Source organism: Piliocolobus tephrosceles, chromosome 2, assembly GCF_002776525.5.
Source record: "Piliocolobus tephrosceles isolate RC106 chromosome 2, ASM277652v3, whole genome shotgun sequence".
In the NCBI taxonomy this organism is placed as follows: domain Eukaryota; kingdom Metazoa; phylum Chordata; class Mammalia; order Primates; family Cercopithecidae; genus Piliocolobus; species Piliocolobus tephrosceles.
This window is the reverse complement of record NC_045435.1, coordinates 159229519-159253008: the sequence shown is the minus strand read 5'-3', so window position 1 is coordinate 159253008 and position 23490 is coordinate 159229519. Positions and strand designations below refer to the sequence as shown.

Genomic DNA, 23490 nt, shown 5'->3' with positions numbered 1-23490 from the left:
TTTCTGTTACAGAAACTTTATACAGTCAAGAGGAAAAATAAACATGAAGTAACAAACATATAAAAGCACTCTACCTCACCAAATGGAACAAATGATTTTTCTTTTTTCTTTTTCTTTTTTTTCTTTTTTTTTTTTGAGAGAATCTCGCTCTGCCGCCCAGGCCAGAGTGCAGAGGCACGACCTCACAACCCCCGCCTCCCAGTTTAAGTGATTCTCCTGCCTCAAGCTCTTGAGTAGCGGAGATTATGGGCATTCGTCATCACACTCAGCCAATGTTTGTATTTAGTAGAGACAGAGTTTCACCATGTTGGCCAAGCTGGTCTCGAACTCCTGGGCTCAAGTTATCCGCCCATCTCAGCCTCCCAAAGCGCTGGGATTACAGGAGTGAGCGATCAGGCCTGGCGGAACAAATAAATTTTTTTTTTGAGATGGAGTCTTGCTCTGTTACCCACGCCAGAGTGGAATGGCGTGATCTTGGCTCGCTGTAACCTCCGCTTCCCAGGTTCAAGCCATTCTCCTGCCTCAGTCTCCCAGGTAGTGCATGACTACAGCCATGCACCACCACAGTGGGCTAATTTTTTTATATTTTTAGTAGAGATGGGGTTTCACCATGCCGGCCGGGCTGGTCTCAAACTCCTAGACTCAAGTGCTCCATACGCCTCAGCCTCCCAAAGTGCTGGGATTATATGAGCCAGCGCGCCCGGCCTCAACAAGACATTTTGTCTTGTCTTGCTCAACAAGAACTGATGGTTCCTGACAGATGAACAAGAGGACAACAAGTAGCAAAATGGGAAAGTGTTACAGTTCTAACACTCAAAAAAGAGAAAAAGAACATTACAGCTAGATCATTGCATTTAGTTATATGATAAGCCCTCCAGGTTTCCTCTAAACCATTATATTGTTCTGTATCCACATTCAAGGCCTCCAAAGATTAATTTGCATTATCAAGAGACTCGAAAAGACAAACTAAATTTCAGCAGTAAAACCTGTAAGAGATTCATTTTTTAGTAGATGATAGAACTCAATGGTAAACACTGGACAGGTGTGGTGGCTCATCCCTGTAATCCCAGCACTTTGGGAGGCCAACGCAGGCAGATCACCTGAGATTAGGAATTGGAGATTAGCTTGGCCAACATGGTGAAACCCCGTCTCTACTAAAACTACAAAAATTTGCCAGGCATGGTGGCAGGCACCTGTAATCCCAGCTACTTGGGAAGCTGAGGCAGGAGAATCCCTTGAACCTGGGAAGCAGAGGGTACAGTGATCCGAGATTGCGCCACTGCACTCCATCCTGGGTGACAGAGCAAGACTCCGTCTCAAGAAAAAAAACTCAACGGTAAACATGACAATATTATTTTTGTTAATGATGTTAATACATCTAACAAGCATGGGAGAAAAAACTGTATACAGACTTTAAATCATTGTTTAAATAATTTACAATGTAAGGCTGGGCGCGGTGGCTCACACCTATAATCCTAGCACTTTGGGAAGCCGAGGTGAGCGGATCACTTGAGGTCAGGAGTTTGAGACCAGCCTGGCCAACATGGTGAAACCCCGTCTCTACTAAAAATACAAAATTAGCCAGGTGTGGTGACGGGCACCTGTGATCCCAGCTCCTCAGGAGGCTGAGGCAGGAGAATCGCTTGAACCCGGGAGGCAGGGGATGCAGTGAGCCGAGACAGCACCGCTGCACTCCAGCCTGGGCAGAAAGTGTGAAACTGTCTTTAAAAAAATAAATAAATAAAAATTCACAATGTAAATATGAAGGTTCCCCTGCCCTGAAGTTTTCAATCTATGAGAAGGCATAAATACACAAAATGCAAAATAATGTGAGACAAATAATGCAAAATTACAACAGATGAGTAGTAGTATGGTTTCATAAATACACAGAATTTACATTAGAAGATTAAGGTTAGAGTCTTTGTTCTGACCCCATCACTAAATGTTTGAATTTTGGTGCATCTAGTCTATTTGTATTTCAGTTTCCTTATCTATAATACACAAGGTTGAATTCCAACATTCTAGCAATAATGCTCTATGATTCTATGATACGAGTCCACATAAGATCAAAAACCAAGGGAATACTAAAATAACAAGGGGTAAGGAAAGCAACAGGACAGGCACAGTGGCTCACCCCTATATTCCCAGCACCTTGGGAAGCCAAGGTGAGAGGATCGTTTGAGGCCAGGAACTCAAAACCAGCCTGAACAACACAGTGAGACCCTATTTCTGCAAAAAAAAAAAAAAAAAAAAAAATTGCCAGGCACTGATGCACACCTATAACCCTGGCCTTTGGGAGGTTCAAGTTACAATAAGGAGCTGTGATCAGGCCACTGTACTCCAGCCTGGGCAACAGAGCAAGACCCTGTTAAAAAAAAAAAAAAAAGAAAAAGAAAAGAGAATAAGCAAGCAACATGGGGAACAGGAAAAACATTTGGAAGGCTGCACCAAAGGACCAAAAGCGAAACTTCAACAAAATTTTACTTCATTTGCTACTTGGTAATTTAGGAGAAAAAAAATTGTTTAAAGACTAGGCAACCTGGCCGGGTGCAGTGGCTCACGCTTGTAATCCCAACACTTCAAGAGGCCAAGGCATGTGGATCACCTGAGGTCAGGAATTCAAGACCAGCCTGGCCAACATGGTGAAATGCCATCTCTACTAAAAATACAAAATTATCCAGGCGTGGTGGCATGCACCTGTAATCCTAGCTACTCAGAAGACTGACAAAGGAGAATCACTTGAACCAAGGAAGCAGAGGTTGCAGTGAGCCAAGATGGTGCCACTGCACTCCAGCCTGGGTGACAGAGTGAGATGCCTCAAATAAAAAAAAAAAAAAAAGGAAAGAGGCCGGGCACAATGGCTCACACCTGTAATCCCAGCACTTTGGGAGGCCAAGGAGGGTGGATTACCCAAGGTCGGGAGTTTGAGACCAGCGTGACCAACATGGAAAAACCCCATCTCTACTAAAAATACAAAATTAGCCAGGCGTGGTGGCGCATGCCTGTAGTCCCAGCTACTAGGAAGGCTGAGGTAGGAGAATCGCTTGAACCCAGGAGGCAGAGGTTGCCGTGAGCCGAGATCGCACCACTGTACTCCAGCCTGGGCAACAGAGCGAGACCAAAAAAAGGACAGACGGACGGAAGGACGGAAGGAAGGAAGGACAGAAGGAAGGAAGGAAATAAAGAAAGAAAGAAAAAGGAATGATACGAAGGTAGAAAAATACAAAGGGTAAATAAGAATTAGAGATTGGTTTGGTGAGAGTGGACAGCTCCTATAAAGAAATAGTGCTGGCCCCAGAAAAACAGATTTGAGCAGACTGTTAGAAGGCTATGAATTCTGAACTATACTCTGAAGGTAACAGAGTTATCACTGGTTTCTGAAAAGTGAAGGATGTTTGAAGCATAATTCTAAGGTTTAGGAAGCCGTATTAACTAGAGAGAAAAACCAAGCAGAAAATCCAATTAAAGGCCCGTGAGTAGTTCAAAGATAAAAATGGCTGGCAAAAATCGGCCAATGTTGTTACGTGCATAGAGATAACACCAAAGTTTGTGTCTGGGCAATTGAAAGCATGGTAATGTCACCAAAACAAAGTCAGCATATGGAATCAGTTTTGATGGGAAGACTATCAGTTCTATCTTCACTAGAGTTTAAGGTGAAGATCAGCAAGACATAAAGTTGCCTTAAATCTTTACATGTCATATTTAGCCTTGTCGTCTTCCTAACATCACAGTATTTATAGAGAATTTGTTAAAGACTCAGTGATTTTAAAAGTTCCCTTCAATTTTACTTATCAATGAAATAATCATTTAATTTTCTAGTGCGGATAAAGAATATTTGGTATGTTTCTATATTATAAATTCTAAAAATTATTAAACCATGATTTTAAAAATGAACTGTATCTGTATTCACTAAGTCTTCCTGACAAGTGATTTATAATAATCACATCATATATACCTTCAGCTTTGAAAAACACAATGGTGAAAAAGTAAAATAAGACAAAGTAAAAGTACAAAGCAATAAAAAGGTAAAACTCTAGAAGAATTTTGAAAAACGAATATAGGCCAGGTGCAGTGGCTCACACTTGTAATTCCAGCACTTTGGGAGGCCGAGGCAGGTGAATCACTTGAGGTCAGGAGTTCGACACCAGCCTGGTCAAGATGGTGAAACTCCGTCTCTACTAAAAATACAGGCCAGGCGCGGTGGCTCGTGCCTGTAATCCCAGCACTGTGGGAGGCCGAGGTGGGTGGATCACAATGTCAGGAGTTCAAGACCAACCCGGCCAAGATGATGAAACCCTGCCTCTACTAAAAATACAAAAAGTAGGCAGGCGTGGTGGCGGGCGCCTGTAATCCCAGCTACTGGGGAGGCTGAGACAGAGAATTGCTTGAACCCGGCAGGCGGAGGTTGCAGTGAGTCAAGATTGTGCCACTGCACTCCAGCCTGGGCGACAGGGCGAGACTCCGTCTCAACAAAAAAAGAAAATATATATATATATATACACACAAAAATTAGCTGGGCATGGTGGCACACACTGTAGTCCCAGCTAGGGAGGCAGAGGTTGCAGTGAGCCAAGATGGTGCCACTGCACTCCAGCCTGGGCAACAGAGTGAGACTCTGTCTCAAAAAAAACAAAAAAGCAAAGAAAAAACCCAGAACCATGAAGTATCACTTAATATCTCTTTTATTATTTTCCTTTTTGATTTTTTTTTAAATTTTCTTAACCTAGAGACAGAGTTTCACTATATTGCCTAGGTTGATCTCAAACTCCTGGCCTCCAGCTATCCTCCCATCTTGGCCTCCCAAAGTGCTGGGATTACAGGCTTGAACTACCCTGCCTGGGTCTCCTTCAGTATCTAACAAAACATTACACGTAATTTTTTTTTTTTTTTTTTTTGAGACGGAGTCTTGCTCTGTTGCCAGGCTGGAGTACAGTGTTGATCTTGGCTCACTGCAACCTCCCACCCCCAGGTTCATGCAATTCTCCTGCCTCAGACTACCAATCAACTGGGATTACAGGCGCGTGCCACCACGCCCGGCTAATTTTTGTATTTTTAGTAGAGACGGAGTTTCACCATGTTGGCCAGGCTGGTCTCGATCTCCTGACCTCGTGATCCGCCTGCCTCGGCCTCCCAAAGTGCTGGGATTACAGGCGTGAGCCACCGCGCCGGGCCAACATTACACGTAGGTTTCAAATTTTATTTAGTTGGACCTGAAAGCACTGCAGAAACCTGGACAAAAGATAATCCCTGGAAAAATAAGTACATATTTTAAAATTTAATACATGAGCCAACAGCTGAGTAGATCTGAACACTCTGCAAACTATGGTTATGGATATTAAAGACAATTCCCACAGATCACAATTTTCCCAAAGAAGTCTCAGTTTGTAGTCAAGATGAAAAGAAAGTATCATTTATCAACCAGTGCATATTACTAACAAGTTGTGAATGGGATGCCTATTGAAGAACATCACTGACTTCACTACCACAAGAAAATAAAGTGTTTTAAAAAGAAAAGAACGAATATTATTGACAATTACCGAACAAAACTTTCTTCCTAGGTTATTTCTCCGTTTACTGTGTGACCTCGCTGAAGGCTGAGAGTTTAGGCACACTGGTTTCCAGGTGCTGAAGAAATTGTTATAGATGGTTTGTCATAAGTCTAACAAAGTAAGATTTTAAAAATGAGTACCTCCTAGCAACACTTACCCGTTTTGGGGGCACATTGAGCTGCTTTGCTCCCCATCCAAAGAAGGGTTAGGCAATTCTCCTTAACCTCATTCTTTCCTAATTTCTAGGGCTTCTTACCTAATCTAACGTGTATAATTATGTTCAGGTGACTCCAAGTTCATCAGTTTGACTCCGAGAGCCTTTCTACGTCAATCCTGAACAAAACTCAGCTTCCCGAGCTTCTAACGGCGAATTTAACTTGTATGTTAATATAGAAGAAAAGTTACAAAACCTACCGAAATCGTTTTTTTTTTTAACCAAACATATTACAACTCAAGTCAAAAGTTCACAGCCCCAGCAACTCGCGTACGAATCTGAAGCAGGTCGAGACGATTAAAGTCACAGCCCCGGACTAGAAAACGGCCGGCGGGTGGGGGGAGGGGCGAGGGCGCGTCCCGAAGATGTCCATCCGTAGCACCGCGCAGCCTGCCGCCTCCCCTCTTCTCGCGCTGGAGGTGAGAGCGCCCTTCCTCCTACCACGTCCCTACCTTCCCGACCTCGGATTACGCCACAGCTGGCAAAAGGTCTTTTTCAGGAGAAAACAGACAAGTCAGCCAGCGCGCCGCACACTCGACCTCCCAGCCTCGCAGGGGCGGCCGCCCGGGCTCTCACCCCGACGCAGCGCTCCAGCGGCTGACAAGGAGGCCGCGAGGTCGCCCTCCCCTGGGCAATGGCCCGAGGGCCTCGGGAAATGCCGGTGCATAAGTTCGGACCCTATGAGCAGCCTCCGCGCCCCCTCCGGCTCAGCTCCTAGCCTACAGACGGCGCCCCCGGGGCTAACTCAGCGGGGAAGAGGAAGCAACGCAGCGAGTAACAGGCTGTGTGGATGGACAGCGGACTGAAGGGGGGTGGGTGTGTGTCTGCCTCCAGCAAGGCCGTCTCACCTTCCTGCTGCCGAGCCGGGCAGCTCCAGCTCACCTGAGGAGGGCTCCAGGACGCCACCGCGGCTGCCGTGATGGCCGTAACGGCTCTAGGCCTGCGCTCCGCCGCCGACGCGTAGCTCTCGGGAGAGGGGCGGGGCACGCGCGGTGGGCAGGCGGATCCGCGCGGGCAGGAAACCCACTCTCGGCCCAATCTGATAGGTTCAGTCGCCCCCTTTCCCGGTCCCTGATGCGACAGCGGTCTGTGCCGCACTGGGATTGGGCCGGCCCACATGTCAATCAAGCGCCGTGCGTGGTGTGGAGGGAGCAGAGGCTGCGCCGCGGTGCGAAGCGAGCTAGAGGGTGAGAAGCGCCCGGCCCGAGCAGAACCGTTTTGGCTTTTCCCTCTGCGATTGCTCTGGCTGATTACTTTGAGCCTTCCTCCTCAGCGCCGCAGGAGAGACTCCACAGCGAGAATGACTGTGTCCTGAGTTCAGCCCCCACTGTTCTGGGAGCTTCCCCCGGTTTCTGCACTTGAAGAATGTCTTCCCAGCGAAAGGTTCTTAGGAGCGGGGAGCGACAAAGAAAAACAAAGAAAAGCAGACCTGAAAATTGGGACCTGGGAGAAATGTAAGACATGTGCTTAATTTGAGGCACAGACCAAAAGAAGCTGCGGGCCCGCTAAAAGTGTCCTCGTGCTTGGGCAGCTTACTTACATTACATTCTTGGCGGCAACGGGTCGGAGTTAGCTCAAGCGGTTACCTCCTCATGCCGGACTTTCTGTCTGTCCATTCTTGGCGGCAGTAGTGTTATGAAGAGGACCTTCGGAGCCAGGTCTGCCCATTCTTAGGGCTCCAGCCACTGGCTGAGGTGTCAGTAAGTTGGTTCTTCCCCTCGCCAATACCTGCCTCATTTCTTTTTCTTTTTTTTTTTTTTTTTTTAGACGAGTTTCGCTCTTTCCCCAGGTTGAAGTGGAGTGGCGCGATCTCGGCTAACTGCAACCCCCCCCTCCCGGGTCGGGGTTCTCCTGCCTCAACCTCCCGAGTGGCGGGGGCTCTAGGGGTGTGTCCCCCCCCCCCCCTTTTTTTTTTTTTTTTTTTTTTTTTTTGTATTTTTAGGAGAGACGGGGTTTCACCATGTTGGCCAGGATAGTCTCGATCTCTTGTCCTCGTGATCCGCCAGCCTCGGCCTCCCAAAGTGCTGGGATTACAGGCGTGAGTCACCACGCTCAGCCGCCTCATTTTTTCTTAACCATCTGTGTGGCTCAGTTTAGGGTCGCTCCTCAGGGAAGTTTGCTGAGTTAGGTACCTTCTTTGGAGCATAGGTATTTTCTCCATCCGAGCTATTGAAATGGTTTGCCTGTATCCCTACCTAGATTGTACACTCCACTGAATCAGGAACCATGTCTGTTCAGTTTCTCCTTAGGGCCTTGTAGTAGGGTAGATGGTCAGTAAATACTGTTTAAGGCATTAATACTTATTTTAATCCTGGCCCTGGCTATAAGCCTCAAAAGTTTGCAGTTTTCTGCATTTAACTTAAAAATTATTTGATTGGTAATGCATGCATGTGGTTAGCCTGTGCTGTAATTTAGATGTTTGTCCCCCTAAACCTCTTGTTGAAACTTGATCCCCAATGTTGGAGGTAGGGACTAATGGGCAGTGTTGGGTCATGGAGGTGGTTCCTTCATGAATAGATTAACGTCCTCCCTGGGAAGGGGGTAACTATTTCCGCGAGAGCTGGTTAAAAAGAACGTCGCACTTCCCTTCTTTTTCTTCCTCTCTGGCCATGTAATCTCTGCACACACCAGCTCTCCTTTGCCTTCTGCTGTGAGTATAAGCAGTCTTAAGCTCCCATCAGATGCAGATGCTCAGTCTTGAACTTTTCCAGACATCAGAACCATAAGCCAAATAAACCTTTTTTATTTATAAATTATCCAGCCTTGGCTATTCCTTTCTAGCAGCACTAAAGGGACTAAGACAACCTGCCATATGTAGGATCACAAGGTCAAGCACAAATTTATCTGTCTATGCTGTACTATCCTCAGGTTGGCTGAGACAAGTAGACCATGAAACTGGGCAACAGCTACTCTATGTCTACATTCTATTATTGGCATCCAAAGTGAATATTGGCGGTGGATTTTGAGTTTATTCTAAGGGTTTAAATAGCTTTGCATGTTTTATCATGACTGGTATGGACTGAATTGCATCCCCCCAAAAAATTCATATGCTGAAGCCCTCACTCCTAATGTGACTATATAAATGTTCCTCAACTTACAAAGGGGTTATGTTCCAATAAACCCACCATAAATTGAAAATACCATAAGTTGAAAAGATCGTAAGTCAAAAATGCATTTAATGCGTCTAACCTACCAAACATCATAACTTAGTGTAGCCTACCTAAAATGTGCTCAGAATACTTACATTAGCCTTCAGTTAGGCAAAATCATCTAACAGAAAGCTTATTTTTTAATAAAGTATTATTTCATGTAATCTACTAAATACTGAATGAAAAACTGGATGGTTTTATGGGTACTCAAAGTACAGATTCTAGAGTGCATATGGCTTTTGCACCATCATAAAGTCAAAAAAATCTTAAGTCAGGGACCATCTTTTTATTTGGGGCTAGGCCTTTAGGGAGGTAATAAAAATTAAATTAGGTCATAAAGGTGGGACCCTAATCCCATAAGATTAATGTTTTTATAGAAAGTGGCACCAGAGAGCTCTCTCCATTTGAGAACACAGCAAAACAGACATCTGCAAGCCAGTGAGAGAGCCCTCACCCAAAACTGACCATGCCGGCACCCTCTTTTGGACCTCCCAACCTAACAGAACTTTGAAAAAATAAACTTCTGTTGTGTAAGCCACCCAATCTAGTATTTTGTTATGGCAGCCCAAGCTAATACAATGGTTTTATTTGTTGATACATTTTATAAAGTTTACAGACTGAGATATTAATATTATATTCATTTTTGAAGAAACTTGTCCAGAGTTAAAACTATTGCTGCAAAATCACCCATCAAATTGTTAGCACAGCCTGGCTCAATTTTAATTCTAATTACATACTTAACATCTGATGGAGGCAGAAGGTGTGAAATCAAATACAACAGGTAAAAGACAGAAATACAGTTCTTGCCTTCATGTAGCTTACCACCACCTTAAGTGGGGAAATTAACCCAGAAAAAAAATATGCTTAAGTCATACATTCAGATTTTTTTTTTTTTGAGATGGAGTCTTGCTTTTTTGCCCAGGCTGGAGTACGGTGGCACCACCTCAGCTCACTGCAGCCTCCACCCCCCGGGTTCAAGCAATTCTCCTGCATCAGCCTCCCAAGTTGCTGGGACTGCAGGCACACACCACCACACCTGGCTAATTTTTTGTAATTTTAGTAGAGATGGGTTTCACAATGTTGGTCAGGCTGGTCTCAAACTCCTGACCTCAGGTGATCCACCCACCTCAGCCTCCCAAAGTGTTGGGATTACAGGCGTGAGCCACAGCACCCAGCCACTTTATCTTAGTTTTCCTTCTTTAATCTTTCTCATCACTCATTCTTACCAGGAACTCTGAAAAAAAAATTTAAGAAACCTCCAAAAATATATGCAAAAGAGGAGTCAGAGAAGAAGAATAAGGAAACAGCAATGAAAAAGGAAAGCATAGACTGGAAGGGCAGATAGGCAGAAAGGCATTTATGAAATTGCACTTAGAAGGGATGCAGTACATGTTTTCATGGGGTGGGAGCTGTCCCAGAGACTTCCTTTCACAGTCTGTCTCCCCAGCTTCCAAATATAAACACGCACATGGCTGCTGCTTCCTCTCTTTCAGGGGAACTCAAACCAAAAAACAGGAATCAGCCTTGCTAATTAGTGCTGAGTGGATCAGGGACTAACCAGAATCAGGCAACAAGAAAATGTAAGTCGAAACTTATGATCAGCCCTGGCAACAGAGCTACTAGACCCTGTCTCTATAAAATTTTTTTTAATCAGCTGGGCATAGTGGCATGTGCCTGTAGTCCCAGCCACTCTGGAGGCTGAGGTGGGAGGATGGCTTGAGCCCAGGAATTTCAGGCTGCAATGAGCTATGATCACACCACGTCTCAAAACAAAAACAAAACTTATCTAGGGACTACAGGTGGCGCTTTGGATATGGGCAGCTAATCTGTCTACGATTAAAAACACGCAGGTGGCTTACTTTATTAATCCCAAATAAAAGAATCGGGAACACAAGAAAGGGAAAAATGAGCCTCCATGTCAAGACCTTTCCCAGAAACCTGATAGCTTATAGTTAGAAATTGTTACAGAGAGTCCAGGTGCAGTGGCTTACGCTTGTAATCCCAGTACTTTGGGAGGCTGAAACTGGTGGATCATAAGATCAGGAGTTCGAAACCAGCCTGGCCAAGATGGTGAAACTCCATCTCTACTAAAAATACAAAAAAAATTAGCCTGGCGTGGTGGTGTGCGCCTGTAATCCCAGCTACTTGGGAGGCTGAGGCAGAATAGCTTGAACCCGAAAGGCAGAGATTGCAGTAAGCCAAGATCGAGCCATTGCACCCCAGCCTGGGCAACAGAGCAAGACTCCATCTCAAAAAAAAAAAAAAAAAAGTGCTCAAACCAGTGTCAGAGAATGAAATATAAACAGATATTTGTTATTAGTTTAGTAAATACAAAAATAGGTGCAAGGAGGATATTAAGCCACAGGGGAAAGGAGTTGTGTGGTCAGGTTAGTCAGGCAACTAACTAGAAAAAAGCTGTCCACATAGAGGAGCCTGCATAATAAAAAGGCATTAAACAACAGTAGAATATTGCTAGAGCAAAAGATAGCTAGAAATACAATCAATAACCAGGTTATGGAAGTCAAGCACGTTACAGTTTATTCTATAGGCAATGAGAAGCCATCATAGGGTGTTTTTGTTTTGGTTTTCAGCACTTTAAAGATGTCATTCTTGTCTTCCAGCCTCCATTGTTTCTGTGAGAAACTAGTTGTAATTCTTATCATTGTTTTCTTGTATGTCTTATGTCTTTTTCTATGAATGCTTTTAAGATTTTGTTTATATTTGTTTATCAAAAGTTACAGTGATGTTTCTAGGTGTCTTTTTCTACGAATGCTTTTAAGATTTTCATTATATTTATCAAAAGTTACACTGTGATGTTTCATTACACTGTGATGTTTGTTTTGGTTTTCTATTTATCCTGCTTGGGGTTCATTTCATTCTCTAGATCTGTGGGTTGCTGTTTTCTCATTTTCTTTCTTTTTTAATTCTTTTTTTTTTTGGGGGGGGGGGGGGGAGTCTCGCGCTGACGCCCAGGCTGCAGTGCAGTGGCCGGATCTCAGCTCACTGCAAGCTCCGCCTCCCGAGTTTACGCCATTCTCCTGCCTCAGCCTCCTGAGTAGCTGGGACTACAGGCGCCTGCCACCTCGCCCAGCTAGTTTTTTTGTATTTTTTAGTAGAGACCGGGTTTCACCGTGTTAGCCAGGATGGTCTGGATCTCCTGACCTCGTGATCCGCCCGTGTCAGCCTCCCACGGACGGGAGCTTGAGCCCCTGGGATTACAGGCTTGAGCCACCACGCCAGGCCCTTTTTTAATTCTTTTATCAAATTTGGAAGACTTTTATCCAGTATTTCTTAAAATATTTTTTTTTCTATCCCATTCTATTTCTCTTCTTCTTCTGGGACTACAATTAAACTCATGCTAGACTTCTCAGTACTTAGTACAGGTCATTTAGGCTCTGTTCATTCCTTTTTTTCCAAATCTTTTTCTGTGTTTCAGTTTGCATAATTTCTATTGAGAGCCACTGTCTAGTAATCCCTAAATGTTGACATTTTCCCAAAGCACAGTACCCTGCTGATGGCTGTAGTTTCCTTTGTGGAAGGTTTAGAGATATTTTAGGAAATCAGAAATTAGATGGTATTACTACAGAGAGGATTTAGTATTGAGTTTTCATTGACTGAAAAAGCAAAAAGGGAACACTGAGGTCACCCAGAGGTGATAGCTGCAGGGAGCAGCTATCAATGTTAGATCTAATGAGAAGGGGGAATCAAGGTGGACTATGAGGTCTCAGAAACTCTAGACAAATGACCTGGCTGAGTATTGCTCAGACCCCCGAGAGGATGCTGTCTGGCTGATCCTTCTACTTCGGGAAAGGATATGATGAGACTAGTTGTGGGTGGGGAGGATGTCAAAAGAAGCTCAAGGCTGAAATCAGTTGCTGCTGCTGGGGCAAAGGGCTCTTGCTTGTTGCCAGGATAACAGTGACAGAAACTGCAAACAAATGGAAAGGAGGAAGTCCCTTCCTGCCTTCTGCCTTCCAGACTCCCTCTAATGTCCTTTATTGATGGAACCTAGTGAGACACCAGCTGGCATAGAAAAAATGTAGTTTGCAGGGTTTGAGCCATAGCATTACAGAGGGAAGTGTAGAAAGGGGAATGTGGACCTGAGACAATAGTTTAATAACCAGCACCATATCATTTATTTGTGCTAAATTGGTAAGAATGGCCAAAATTAGACTTAATGCCATCATATATCCTTTTACAGACTTTTAGACCTTTTTGAAAAGAATCTCAGGATACCATGTCAATTTTCTGCTATACTGTGATTACTGTTGGTGCCTTTTTCAGGAGTAAGGAGTACCTTTACTGCAGTTCACACATACATTAGCCACAAAATCATAAACAAGAGCAGCCTTGGAAGAGATCTACATAACTGAGGATAAGCAGACCCTACCCCAACGTTAAGTCTCCGAACATCGGGGACAAAATGGCATGGACTAGGTGGGACTGGCGAGAATCCACACTTCTCCCTATTTCTGTTCCCTATGTATCACCTAATGTGGCCATAATAAGGGGAAGACCAATTTCCTGTTCTAACTTTGGACAACCACCCATTGTCATTAAAAAGCCACTTCTTTTCCCTTGTTTCCTCTTTTCCTGCCTCAACTCAGGATCCCTTACCCAGCCCTATGACTTCTAGTTTTCTAATGCAAGTAGATGACAAAACAGGGTTTGGTGTTCAACATTTCACCTAATAGTGTATTTTTCACAAATGAAGGAGTTTTGTTGAACATTAACATTTCTAATTTCTGAACTTCAGTTCCATCTGAAAGGAGTCATTTCTTTGAGCCTTCTATTATTTAGTAATAGCAGTTAACATTCTCCTTCTACTGCAATTTACCTGGAAAGACACCGATAAATACCAATAAAGATACCAGATTCATAACGTATTTTATATATTTAATATTTGTATTTGAATATATTAGACTAGAATAAATTTTCTGTATTTGTATATATATTATATAGCACTCTGTCAATTATATAACACAAAAGACACTCATAGGTAAACATTAAAATGGCAGTATATATATTAATAATTGGACATTAAGGAGATAATCATAATCAGGTATTCATTTAATGGGAGAGTCTAGTATTTCCTGGTAGTCCTGCCTTCTTAAATTCCTCCAGTAAAGTTTATAGCCAGCAAGGACAAAAACACTAATCATAATGATTACCCCTCCAAAAACATCATAGATACTAGGAAATATGTGCAGCACGAGAAGCTGCAAGACCATAGCTACCACAATCTCCAAATGTTGTACTGTGCTAACCAAAGCTGGATGGAATTTGTCCAAGGCATAATAAACTCCTAAGAATGCTGCAGTAGAACAGACACATATAGCAATGAGATAACTCCAGGTTTCTCCATCTAATGGGATGATGGGTTCTTGAAGAATGAACATAGTAGATATTCCCCAAATTGTCCCTGTCCAACCAAAGGTAAACAGTGCAGTCCACATGCTGATCTTCTCCTTGATGGATCTATATACTATCATTGAAAGAGCAGTGGTCAGTCCAGCCATCACAGTCATGGTATACCCAAAGGCTTCTTTCCAGGCATTTAACAAAGAATTATCTTCATCAACAATGTTGGGGATCATGACAAGACAAACACCTAAGATGCTGCAAATAACTGTAGCCATGTCAACATAAGCCATTTTCTCATCTACGAGTAAAAAAGCCAAAATGGCACTGAAGACTGTAGTTGTGGCTCTCCACATAGTGGTCCCATTGCTGGGAGGGACTATTGAAAATGATGTATAAGCACAAGTGATAGAAATGACATTGCATACACCATAAAAGAAGAGTCGTAATCTGTATCCACTGGGTCCAAAGGGGGCCTCCTGATAGTAACACACAACTAACACAGATAAGACCTGCAAAACAGAACGGATAAAAATCAGTTCTAGAGATGGAACTTTAGACCGGTCAGAAACAAGCCTAGTGATAAGAGCTACACATCCATGAGCCAAAGCAGATCCAAACAGCACTATCCACATTTTTCGGGACTGAAAAATGTTTTTTTCTGCAAAGCTCTGGAATTGTCCAATCTCATTGATCACTGGGTCTTCTGTTGGTGGAGGTAGGGTATCCATGGTTCCAAAGAAAGTTCTTCCTTTTTTTTTCATTTCACTCAGCAGACCTTTCTTTGGATTTTCTTCCATAAAATTTCCATAGTCTTCATTGATTTCTTCATATCCATCATCCCCAGGCTGGGGATAATGAGAAGTATATTTCACCATCACTGTGTTGGGATGTATTTTCACCCGTTTTTTAACTGGATATTTTTTGGAGGGAGAAGTATCCATTTCTTCAGATAATCAATTCTATTTAAAGAAAAAAAAATGACAAATAGACATTCATTTCATTGAAAATTTAATTCCTATTATAATCATATGCACCAATTCAATGATAGAAAGTAGATAGAAGTAGTCCAGAAAAAAAAAAAAAAAAGAGATGATCTGGCAATATGCCTTATCAGATTATGGTACCTACTGGAATTGTTTACCCTTTTTTCACTCTCATCTGAAGTCTGTCCCCATTTCTCTTTGCTTACTTGTTTCATTCAGCTCTATTTTCTATCTTTATACTACAAATGGATTTTTCCATCTTTTCTACCTGTTTCTCTACCTATCCAACAAGCAAAACACAGAAAGATAAAAATAATAACTTAGGTCAAACCTTTCCTTCTCATTGGGTCCATTTGTCTGTTATAAATTATAAGTCCAAAGTATTTTGTATAATCAATTCTGTATAATACCAGAATTCACCTTATAAATTATAGTGATTTTTAAATATTTATTCTGGACTCCCCATAAGTTTTGAGATATAAAAATACACTGAAATTAGAACATAAATAACATGAATTTAGTAACACTCACGCATTGTTGGTAGAAAGGTTAAATTGTACAACCTCTCTCATGAGCAACTGGGCCATATGTATTAAGATTTTAACTACCCTCTACTCAGCAATACCACTTTTAAGATTTTATGCTAAAGAGATGATCACAATATGCTTTTTATATTCTGAATAAAAAAGGGGGGGAATAATAATACATATTTATATTTGCTTACATAACAAATTATATAAAGATACCAAGAAAACTAATAGTGGTTCAGGTGACAGGAGGAACACAAATGGAAGAAAACCTTTTTGTTATATTTTTTTTACATTTTTATTTTTGAATTGTGATATTATCCAAAAAAATTAGAATTAAAATGTTTATCTGTTACTTAAGAAAAAGAATATACCAAAAAATGTGGCAAAAATATACATACAGGAGAGTTCATTGTAGCTTACTATAATGAATGTTCATACAATGGAATACTATGCTATCTATCTATTAAAAATGACAATGTAGGCACGGTGGCTCATGCCTGTAGTCCCAGCACTTTGGGAGGCTGAGGCTGGCAGATCACTTGAGGCCAGGAGTTTGAGAGGAGTTGGCCAGCCTGGCCAACATGGTAAAACGCCATCTCTACTAAAAATACAAAATTTAGCCAGGCCTGGTGGTATGTGTCTGTAATCCCAGCTACTCAGGAGACTGAGGCATGAGAATCACATGAATCCAGGAAGCAGAGGTTGCTGTGAGCCAAGATTGTGCTACTGCACTCCAGCCTGGGTGACAGAGACTCTGTCTCAAAAAAGAAAAAAAAAAACACGATGTCCACTATATAATGTCAAGTGGGAAAAAAAAAAAGTTGAACTTACTGTAAGAGTTAAATAAAATAATGCACATAAACAATCTGCCACAGTGCTGGCATATAGTAAACTCTCAATAAATGTTAGCAATAAATTTGGCTTCCTTTTACCTATAACAACTTTATGAAACACTGGGTATCTTCTACAATATTATTATTTCTTTTAGACCTTTATTTTTTCACTTGGTTCTTTCTTTCCTTTCAGCAATTTCCTATTTCTTTCCCAATGATTCCTCTCCTCCCACTTAAAAAACAAAAAAGAGGCCAAGCACTCTGGCTCATGCCTGTAATCCAAGCATTTTGGGAGGCCGAGGTAGGCAGATCTCCTGAGGTCAGGAGTTCGAGACCTGCCTGGACAACATGGTAAAACCCCGTCTCTACTAGAAATACAAAAACTAGCTGGGTGTGCTGGCGCGCACCTGTAATCCCAGCTACTCAGGAGGCTGAGGTAGGATAATTGCCTGAACCCAGGAGACAGAGGTTGCAGTGAGCCGAGATTGTGCCACTGCACTCCAGCATCAGCAACAGAGCAAGACTCCATCTCAAAAAAATAAATAAAATCTTTTTTTTCTTCCTCGTGACTCCCCGATTTCTTGCCAAAAACTCATCAGTTCCAAGATCTTAAACAATGGCCCAGAAATAAACTCTCATTTTGTTCTTTGACACCATCTAGGGAGCCAACTGTTGTATTCCTATTTCCTCCTTTCTTTTTGAAAAGGCACCACCTTCAGCTGGAAGAAGTCATGAAAAAAGTATCACCTGTGCCTCCAAACCCTTCTGTTTCCTAGCCTGGATGTCCCATTTGCAGTCCTTCTTCCTGCACACCACTATCAGGCTAAACTGATTGTTCTTTATTTCCAACTTTTGCCAGGACATGTCAAATCATAGCTTCAGCTTCAATAATCCCAAACTGAATAGTCTTGTTCTCCCAAATAGATTTTTTTCCTAATGTCCTCATTTATGTTTGTGATACCACAATTTCTCCAGTTCCCCAAGCTAGAGATTAGGGAATACTGTGAATTATCTTTTCTGCCATCTTACTTGCATTTGGTCACTAATCTTAGTGTTTTTGTCTTTGAAATATTCCTCAGTTTTTCCCTTTCTCCTCCAATTCTATGTAACTTTTATAATTGTGGTTTGGGTTATTGGGAATTCCTATCTAGAATATTGCAACAGCATCCTAACTAGCCTCCCTTGAATCCCAGTCCTTCTCTAAAATTTATATTATCCCACTGTCACATTGATCTGCCTTTAAAAGACTCAAAACAAAACAAAAAAAAAAAACAACTTTTCTCAAGCTTTCCCCATTCAAGAACCTACAATGGTTTGCTAATCTCTACCTTATCAAATTTCAGCTACTCTGCCAGGCTCTCAATACCCTGGCTAATCTAGCTCCTATCAGTACTTAGCTCTTCAACATGCGTACTTTGCTCTGAGCAGTCAGTCCAGTGTCTTCCCCGTCCTCATTCTCCATATGTACCCTAAGCTTTTATTCTCACTAGTTTCCCTTCTGCTCCAACTTGTAAACACTGTTCATCTCCCTTTGCGACGGAGTCTCACTCTTCACCCAGGATGGAGTGCAGTAGTGCGATCTCGGCTCACTACAAGCTCCGCCTCCCGGGTTCACGCCATTCTCCTGCCTTAGCCTCCCGAGTAGCTGGGACTACAGGCGCCCGCCACCACGCCCGGCTAATTTTTTGTATTTTTAGTGGAGACAGGGTTTCACCGTGTTAGCCAAGATGGTCTCGATCTCCTGACCTCGTGATCCGCCCGCCTCAGCCTCCCAAAGTGCTGGGATTACAGGTGTGAGCCACCATGCCCAGCCAACACTGTTCATCTTTAAAGGCCCAGTACAAATTCTTATCTTTTAGAAACAAGCCTTTCCTGACCTCTAGCCACTTGTATGTTTTTCTTCCTTGTTTAAACATCTGCAGTAGTACTTCTAACCTAGTATTTTGTAATCTAATAATTTTGTGATCTAGTTGTCTCAACTCAGTGGAATTGTGTTTCTAGTCAACTGTGCCCAAATTTGATATGTCAAATAATAATTATTTTGAGACAGGGTCTCACTCTGTTGCCCAGGCTGGAGTGCAGTGGTGTGATCACTGCTCACTGCAGCTTCAACCTCCAGGGCTCAAGCAATCCTCCCACCTCAGCCTCAGCTGAGACACTTGCACACCATCCCTCCTGGCTATTTTTTACACTTTCTATAGAGACAGGGTTTTGCCATGTTGCCCACGATAATCTCAAACTCCTGGGTTCAAGCAATAGGCATACCTCAGCCTCTCAAAATGCTGGAATTACAGGCGTGAGCTACCACGCCCCACGGCATTATTATTATTTTTTAATTCAACAACTTTGTGTGTTGTATTATTGGACACAAATACAAAGTTATATCATGCTTTCAAGATAGTCTTTTACTAATTCTCAGAACAATGCAAGGCATAAATATTTGTGCACACTTGTGCCTACTTGTGTAATCCTGAGTTTAATAGAAGAAAGGATAGAAACTAGCCTGGCTTATACATTTTTTAAAATATTATTTGGCTCATTTTCCCTAAAAACATCAAGAAAGGAATTGCCACATGCCTAATTCAAAAGTTATGCTTAGTGGTAAGGATATATATATACATCAACTTTTAAGAGGTTTAAAAAAAAAACTTCTCCCATTGTAACAGCTTATAGTTCACCACATACTACTAAAACAACCCGTAAACCATGAGTGCATTATCAGGAGTGATAGGAAGGGTGAGTCGACCAATGTGAAATTTACCTTGTAGGCAGTTGACATTCTGCGGTGTATGGCAACTGGTCATGAGCAGAACGAAGAATTTAGAAGGATCCAATCTCTCAATATGCTGGCACAAACTGTGTCACTTGGGTCCATCAATATCATTTTCCAGCACTTTTGGGAGGCTGAGGCGGGCAGATCACTTGAGGTCAGGGGTTTGAGACCAGCCTAACCAACATGGTGAAACCTCATCTCTACTAAAAATACAGAAAATTAGCTGGGTGTGGTGCCACATGCCTGTAGTCCCAGCTACTTGGGAGGCTGAGACACCAGAATAACTTGAACCCAGGAGGCAGAGGTTGCAGTGAGCCAAGATCGCACCACTGCACTTCAGCCTGGGAGACACAGTGAGAACTTGTGTCAAAAATAAAAAATAAAAATAAATAAAAGCACAGGATTTAAAGTAAAAAAAAAAAAGTTGGGTTCAACTTTACCCCTTATTAATCATGACTTTGGGTACATGATTTTGTTTTCAAAAACTTTAGTTTCTACATGTACAAAAGAGATAATAATACTTATTACCTATGATTATTACAAAGTATAATGATAAAATATATGTAAATTAAATGGCATAACTTGTGGTGTATTTAGCACACAATAAAAATTAGGTACTATAATACATAATTTTTTTTAGGTTCAGGGAGTACATGTGCAGATTCGTTACACACACACACACACACACACATATATATATATATACATCTATTTATTTTTTTTTTTTTTTTTTGAGGCAGAGTTTCGCTCTTATTGCCCAGGCTGGAGTGCAATGGCATGACCTCGGCTCACTACAACCTCCACCTCCCGGGTTCAAGCAATTCTCCTGCCTCAGCCTCCCGAGTTGCTGGGATTACAGGCATGTGCCACCACGCCCAGCTAATTTTGTATTTTTAGTAGAGACGGGGTTTCTCCATGTTGGTCAGGCTAGTCTTGAACTCCCTACCTCAGGTGATCCGCCTGCCTCGGCCTCCCAAAGTGCTGGGATTACAGGCATAAGCCACCACGCCTGGTCCGTTACATGTATATATTATGTAATGGTAAGATTTAGGATTCTGGTGTATCCATCACCCAAATAGTGAGCACTGTACCCAATATGTAATTTTTTAACCCTCTCTTCCCACCCGCTCTACCCCATTTTGGAGTCTCCAGTGTCTATTATTTCCATCTTCATGTGTATCCATTGTTTAACTCCCACTTAATAAGAGCTTATAATACAGAACATGCTGTATTTGATTTTATGTTTCTGAGTTATTTCACTTAGGATAATAGCCTCTAGCTCTATCCATGTTGCTGCAAAGAACATAATTTCATTCTTTTTTATGACTATGATAGCTTTTTGTCACTCCCGATTCACTTTGTCACCCAGTGAATATGGCTGGCTCAAGTGATCCTCCCACCTCAGTCTCCTAAGTAGCTGGGGCGTCAGACGCCTGCCATCATGCCCACCTAATAATTTTCGTATTTTTTGTAGAGATGGGTTTTCACCATGTTGCCCAGGCTGGTCTCAAACTCCTGGGCTCAAGTGATCCACCAACCTCAGCCTCCCAAAGTGCTGGGATTATAAGCATGAGCCACCACACCCAGCCTCTGATGGCTTCTTGGTGTGTAAACTTGGCTATGCTGAACTACACTTTCCAATTTATTTAATCAAACACTAATCTATCTAAGTTGCTGTTGTGAAGAGATTTTACAGATGTGATAAAAGTCCCTTTTGTTTGTTGTAAATATGTTGATAAATAAATAGCCCCTAATCTGTTGACTTTATCCTGGGTAGGCCTGACTTAATAAGGGGAGCCCTTTAAAGGTGGGGGCTTAGGCCTTCCTTAAATTCAGAGTTTCCAAACAGCTTATGCCCTTGGGGTTCCAGCCTGTTCATGATTTTTTCTTTACTGCCTGTGGACAACAAGCATCCTGTGCTCATGGGTTTCTAAACAGTTTTTTCTCTTTTGTTTTGAGACAGAGTCTTGCTTTGTCACCCAGACTAGAGTGTGGTGATACAATCCCGGCTCACTGCAACCTCTGTCTTCCAGGTTCAAGTGATTCTCCTGCCTCAGCCTCCTGAGTACCTGGGATTACAGGCACCCACCGCCGCCACCACTACATCCAGCTAATTTTTATATTTTAGTAGAGGTGGGGTTTCGCCCTGTTAGCCAGGCTGGTCTCGAACTCCTGACCTCAAGTGATCCATCTGCCTCGGCCTTCCAAAGTGCTGGGATTACAGGCATGAGCCACTGCTCCCAGCCCTAACTGGCCCTTAATCTCCCCTTCCTGAATGACTGCCTACAGACTTCAGACTTGCTTATCCAGCCCCAATAAGAACATAAGCCTTTTTTTTTTTTTTTGAGATGGAGTTTCGCTCTTGTAGCCCAGGCTGGAGTGCAATGAAGCCAATCCTTTATAATAAATCCCCTACTGGTTCTGTGTTTCAAATTAACTCCTAACTCTGATATACGTTAGAATTCTCTCCTTGCTTGTTGTCTTCCGCTAACTCCAATAGGCCACCAATATTCTCTTGGTTGCAAGTATCCAAATGTAGCTTATCTTAGGTAAATTCTAGAGGGCCTCCTCAGTACACAAATCCCTGATGTGGGAGAGCCTTACATTTTGAGACTTAGAGTCCACAGATTTTTGCTGTTTGGTCTTCTTGCCTAGTAGGCAGCTGTCCTTGGCAGGAACCAACAGTATTCACTTGGCCCCAGGAAACTAGGAAATTTTATTTATTTATTTATTTATTTATTTATTGACAGAGTCTCACTCTGTCACCCAGGCTAGAATGTAGTGGCATGATCTTAGCTCACTGCAACCTCCACCTCCCAAGTTCAAGTGATTCTCCTGCCTCAGCCTCCCTCAGCCTCCAGAGTAACTGGGATTACAGGCATGCACCACCATGCCCAGCTAATTTTTGTATTTTTAGTAGAGATGGGGTTTCACCATGTTGGCTAGGCTGGTCTCAAACTCCTGACCTCAGGTGATCCACCCGCCTTAGCCTCCCAAAGTACTGGGATTACAGGTGTGAGCTACCATGCCCAGCCGGAAATTTTATTTTAGAGATAAGAAATTTAAGACTCAGAAATTTTGAGTTCTGGTTTGGCCACCAACAAGAATAATATTGTCTGTCTTAAGAGAAAGTGTTTTGGATGATAACTGTTGGGATCTTTGACATGTCTTCACAATCGGTTTGTCTTTTTAATGACTTCATACTTCTAGTGTTTTGGTATTTCTCCCAATGCAAGACCACTATGTACTTTAGCCACTGTAACTTTCTGCAATCTACTCTAAATTGTTCTGATCAAAGTGCCAACTCAACTTTTCCTCCTTCCTCAGAGACAAGTGCTCTAAACCAGTATCATGGCTTTAGTTCCTCTGACAAGGATTCATATGGGGAAAGTGACCACTAAGGCAGACATTTCTACTTCAGCAGTGCAGAGCAACTCAGCTAATTAGAGGGAGTATGAAATAGAACCAGAAGTCTAGTCTGCTTAGCTACAAATGTTTCCACCAAAAATACTGGATACAAATGGATTAAAAGTATGCAGTTTGGTGTCTGCTTGAACAATGGGCACATTCAGTGTGGCGAGCTTAAAACCACTATTTTTATCCAAAAGAGGAACTGTTTTCCAAGCTAGATCCCAGAATATGAGGCCTGAGACCACCTCATTCCTATGGTTGAGAAAAGTAATACACAATTATGGAGGCTGGCACGTCGGCATGTCCAAAATTTGCAGAGTGGGTAGCAGGCCAGTCCAGAGAAGTGCCAATATTGCGGTTTAAGTCCAAAGTCTGTCGGCTAAAGAATTCCCTCTTGCAGCCGGGCGCGGTGGCTCAAGCCTGTAATCCCCACACTTTGGGAGGCCGAGACGGGCGGATCACGAGGTCAGGATATCGAGACCATCCTGGCTAACATGGTGAAACCCCGTCTCTACTAAAAAATACAAAAAACTAGTCGGGCGAGGTGGCGGGCGCCTGTAGTCCCAGCTACTCGGGAGGCTGAGGCAGGAGAATGGCGTAAACCCGGGAGGCGGAGCTTGCAGTGAGCTGAGATCCGGCCACTGCACTCCAGCCCAGGCGACAGAGCGAGACTCCGTCTCAAAA

At 42.7% G+C, this 23490-nt stretch overlaps 2 protein-coding genes across 5 annotated transcripts in view; both read right to left on the bottom strand.

The window, feature by feature from the left end:
• NCK1 (NCK adaptor protein 1) overlaps positions 1 to 6781 on the bottom strand; it is a 100042-nt gene extending 93261 nt beyond the window's left edge. Inside the window, exon 1 of one of the 2 annotated variants that reach the window (XM_023187851.2) lies at positions 6646 to 6781. The gene's annotated coding sequence lies outside the window, so the exon portion shown is untranslated. Of the gene's footprint in view, positions 1 to 6611 lie in introns of both variants that reach the window. The other variant, XM_023187850.2, reaches the window with a different exon arrangement.
• A 7006-nt stretch (positions 6782 to 13787) lies between these two features.
• SLC35G2 (solute carrier family 35 member G2) overlaps positions 13788 to 23490 on the bottom strand; it is a 37444-nt gene continuing 27741 nt past the window's right edge. For 2 of the 3 annotated variants that reach the window (XM_023187855.1, XM_023187856.1), the window contains exon 2: positions 13788 to 15235. In XM_023187855.1, coding sequence (XP_023043623.1) covers positions 13979 to 15217 — 1239 coding nt within the window. In that variant the 5' untranslated portion in view covers positions 15218 to 15235 and the 3' untranslated portion in view covers positions 13788 to 13978. The remainder of the gene's footprint in view (positions 15236 to 23490) is intronic. The other variant, XM_023187854.2, reaches the window with a different exon arrangement.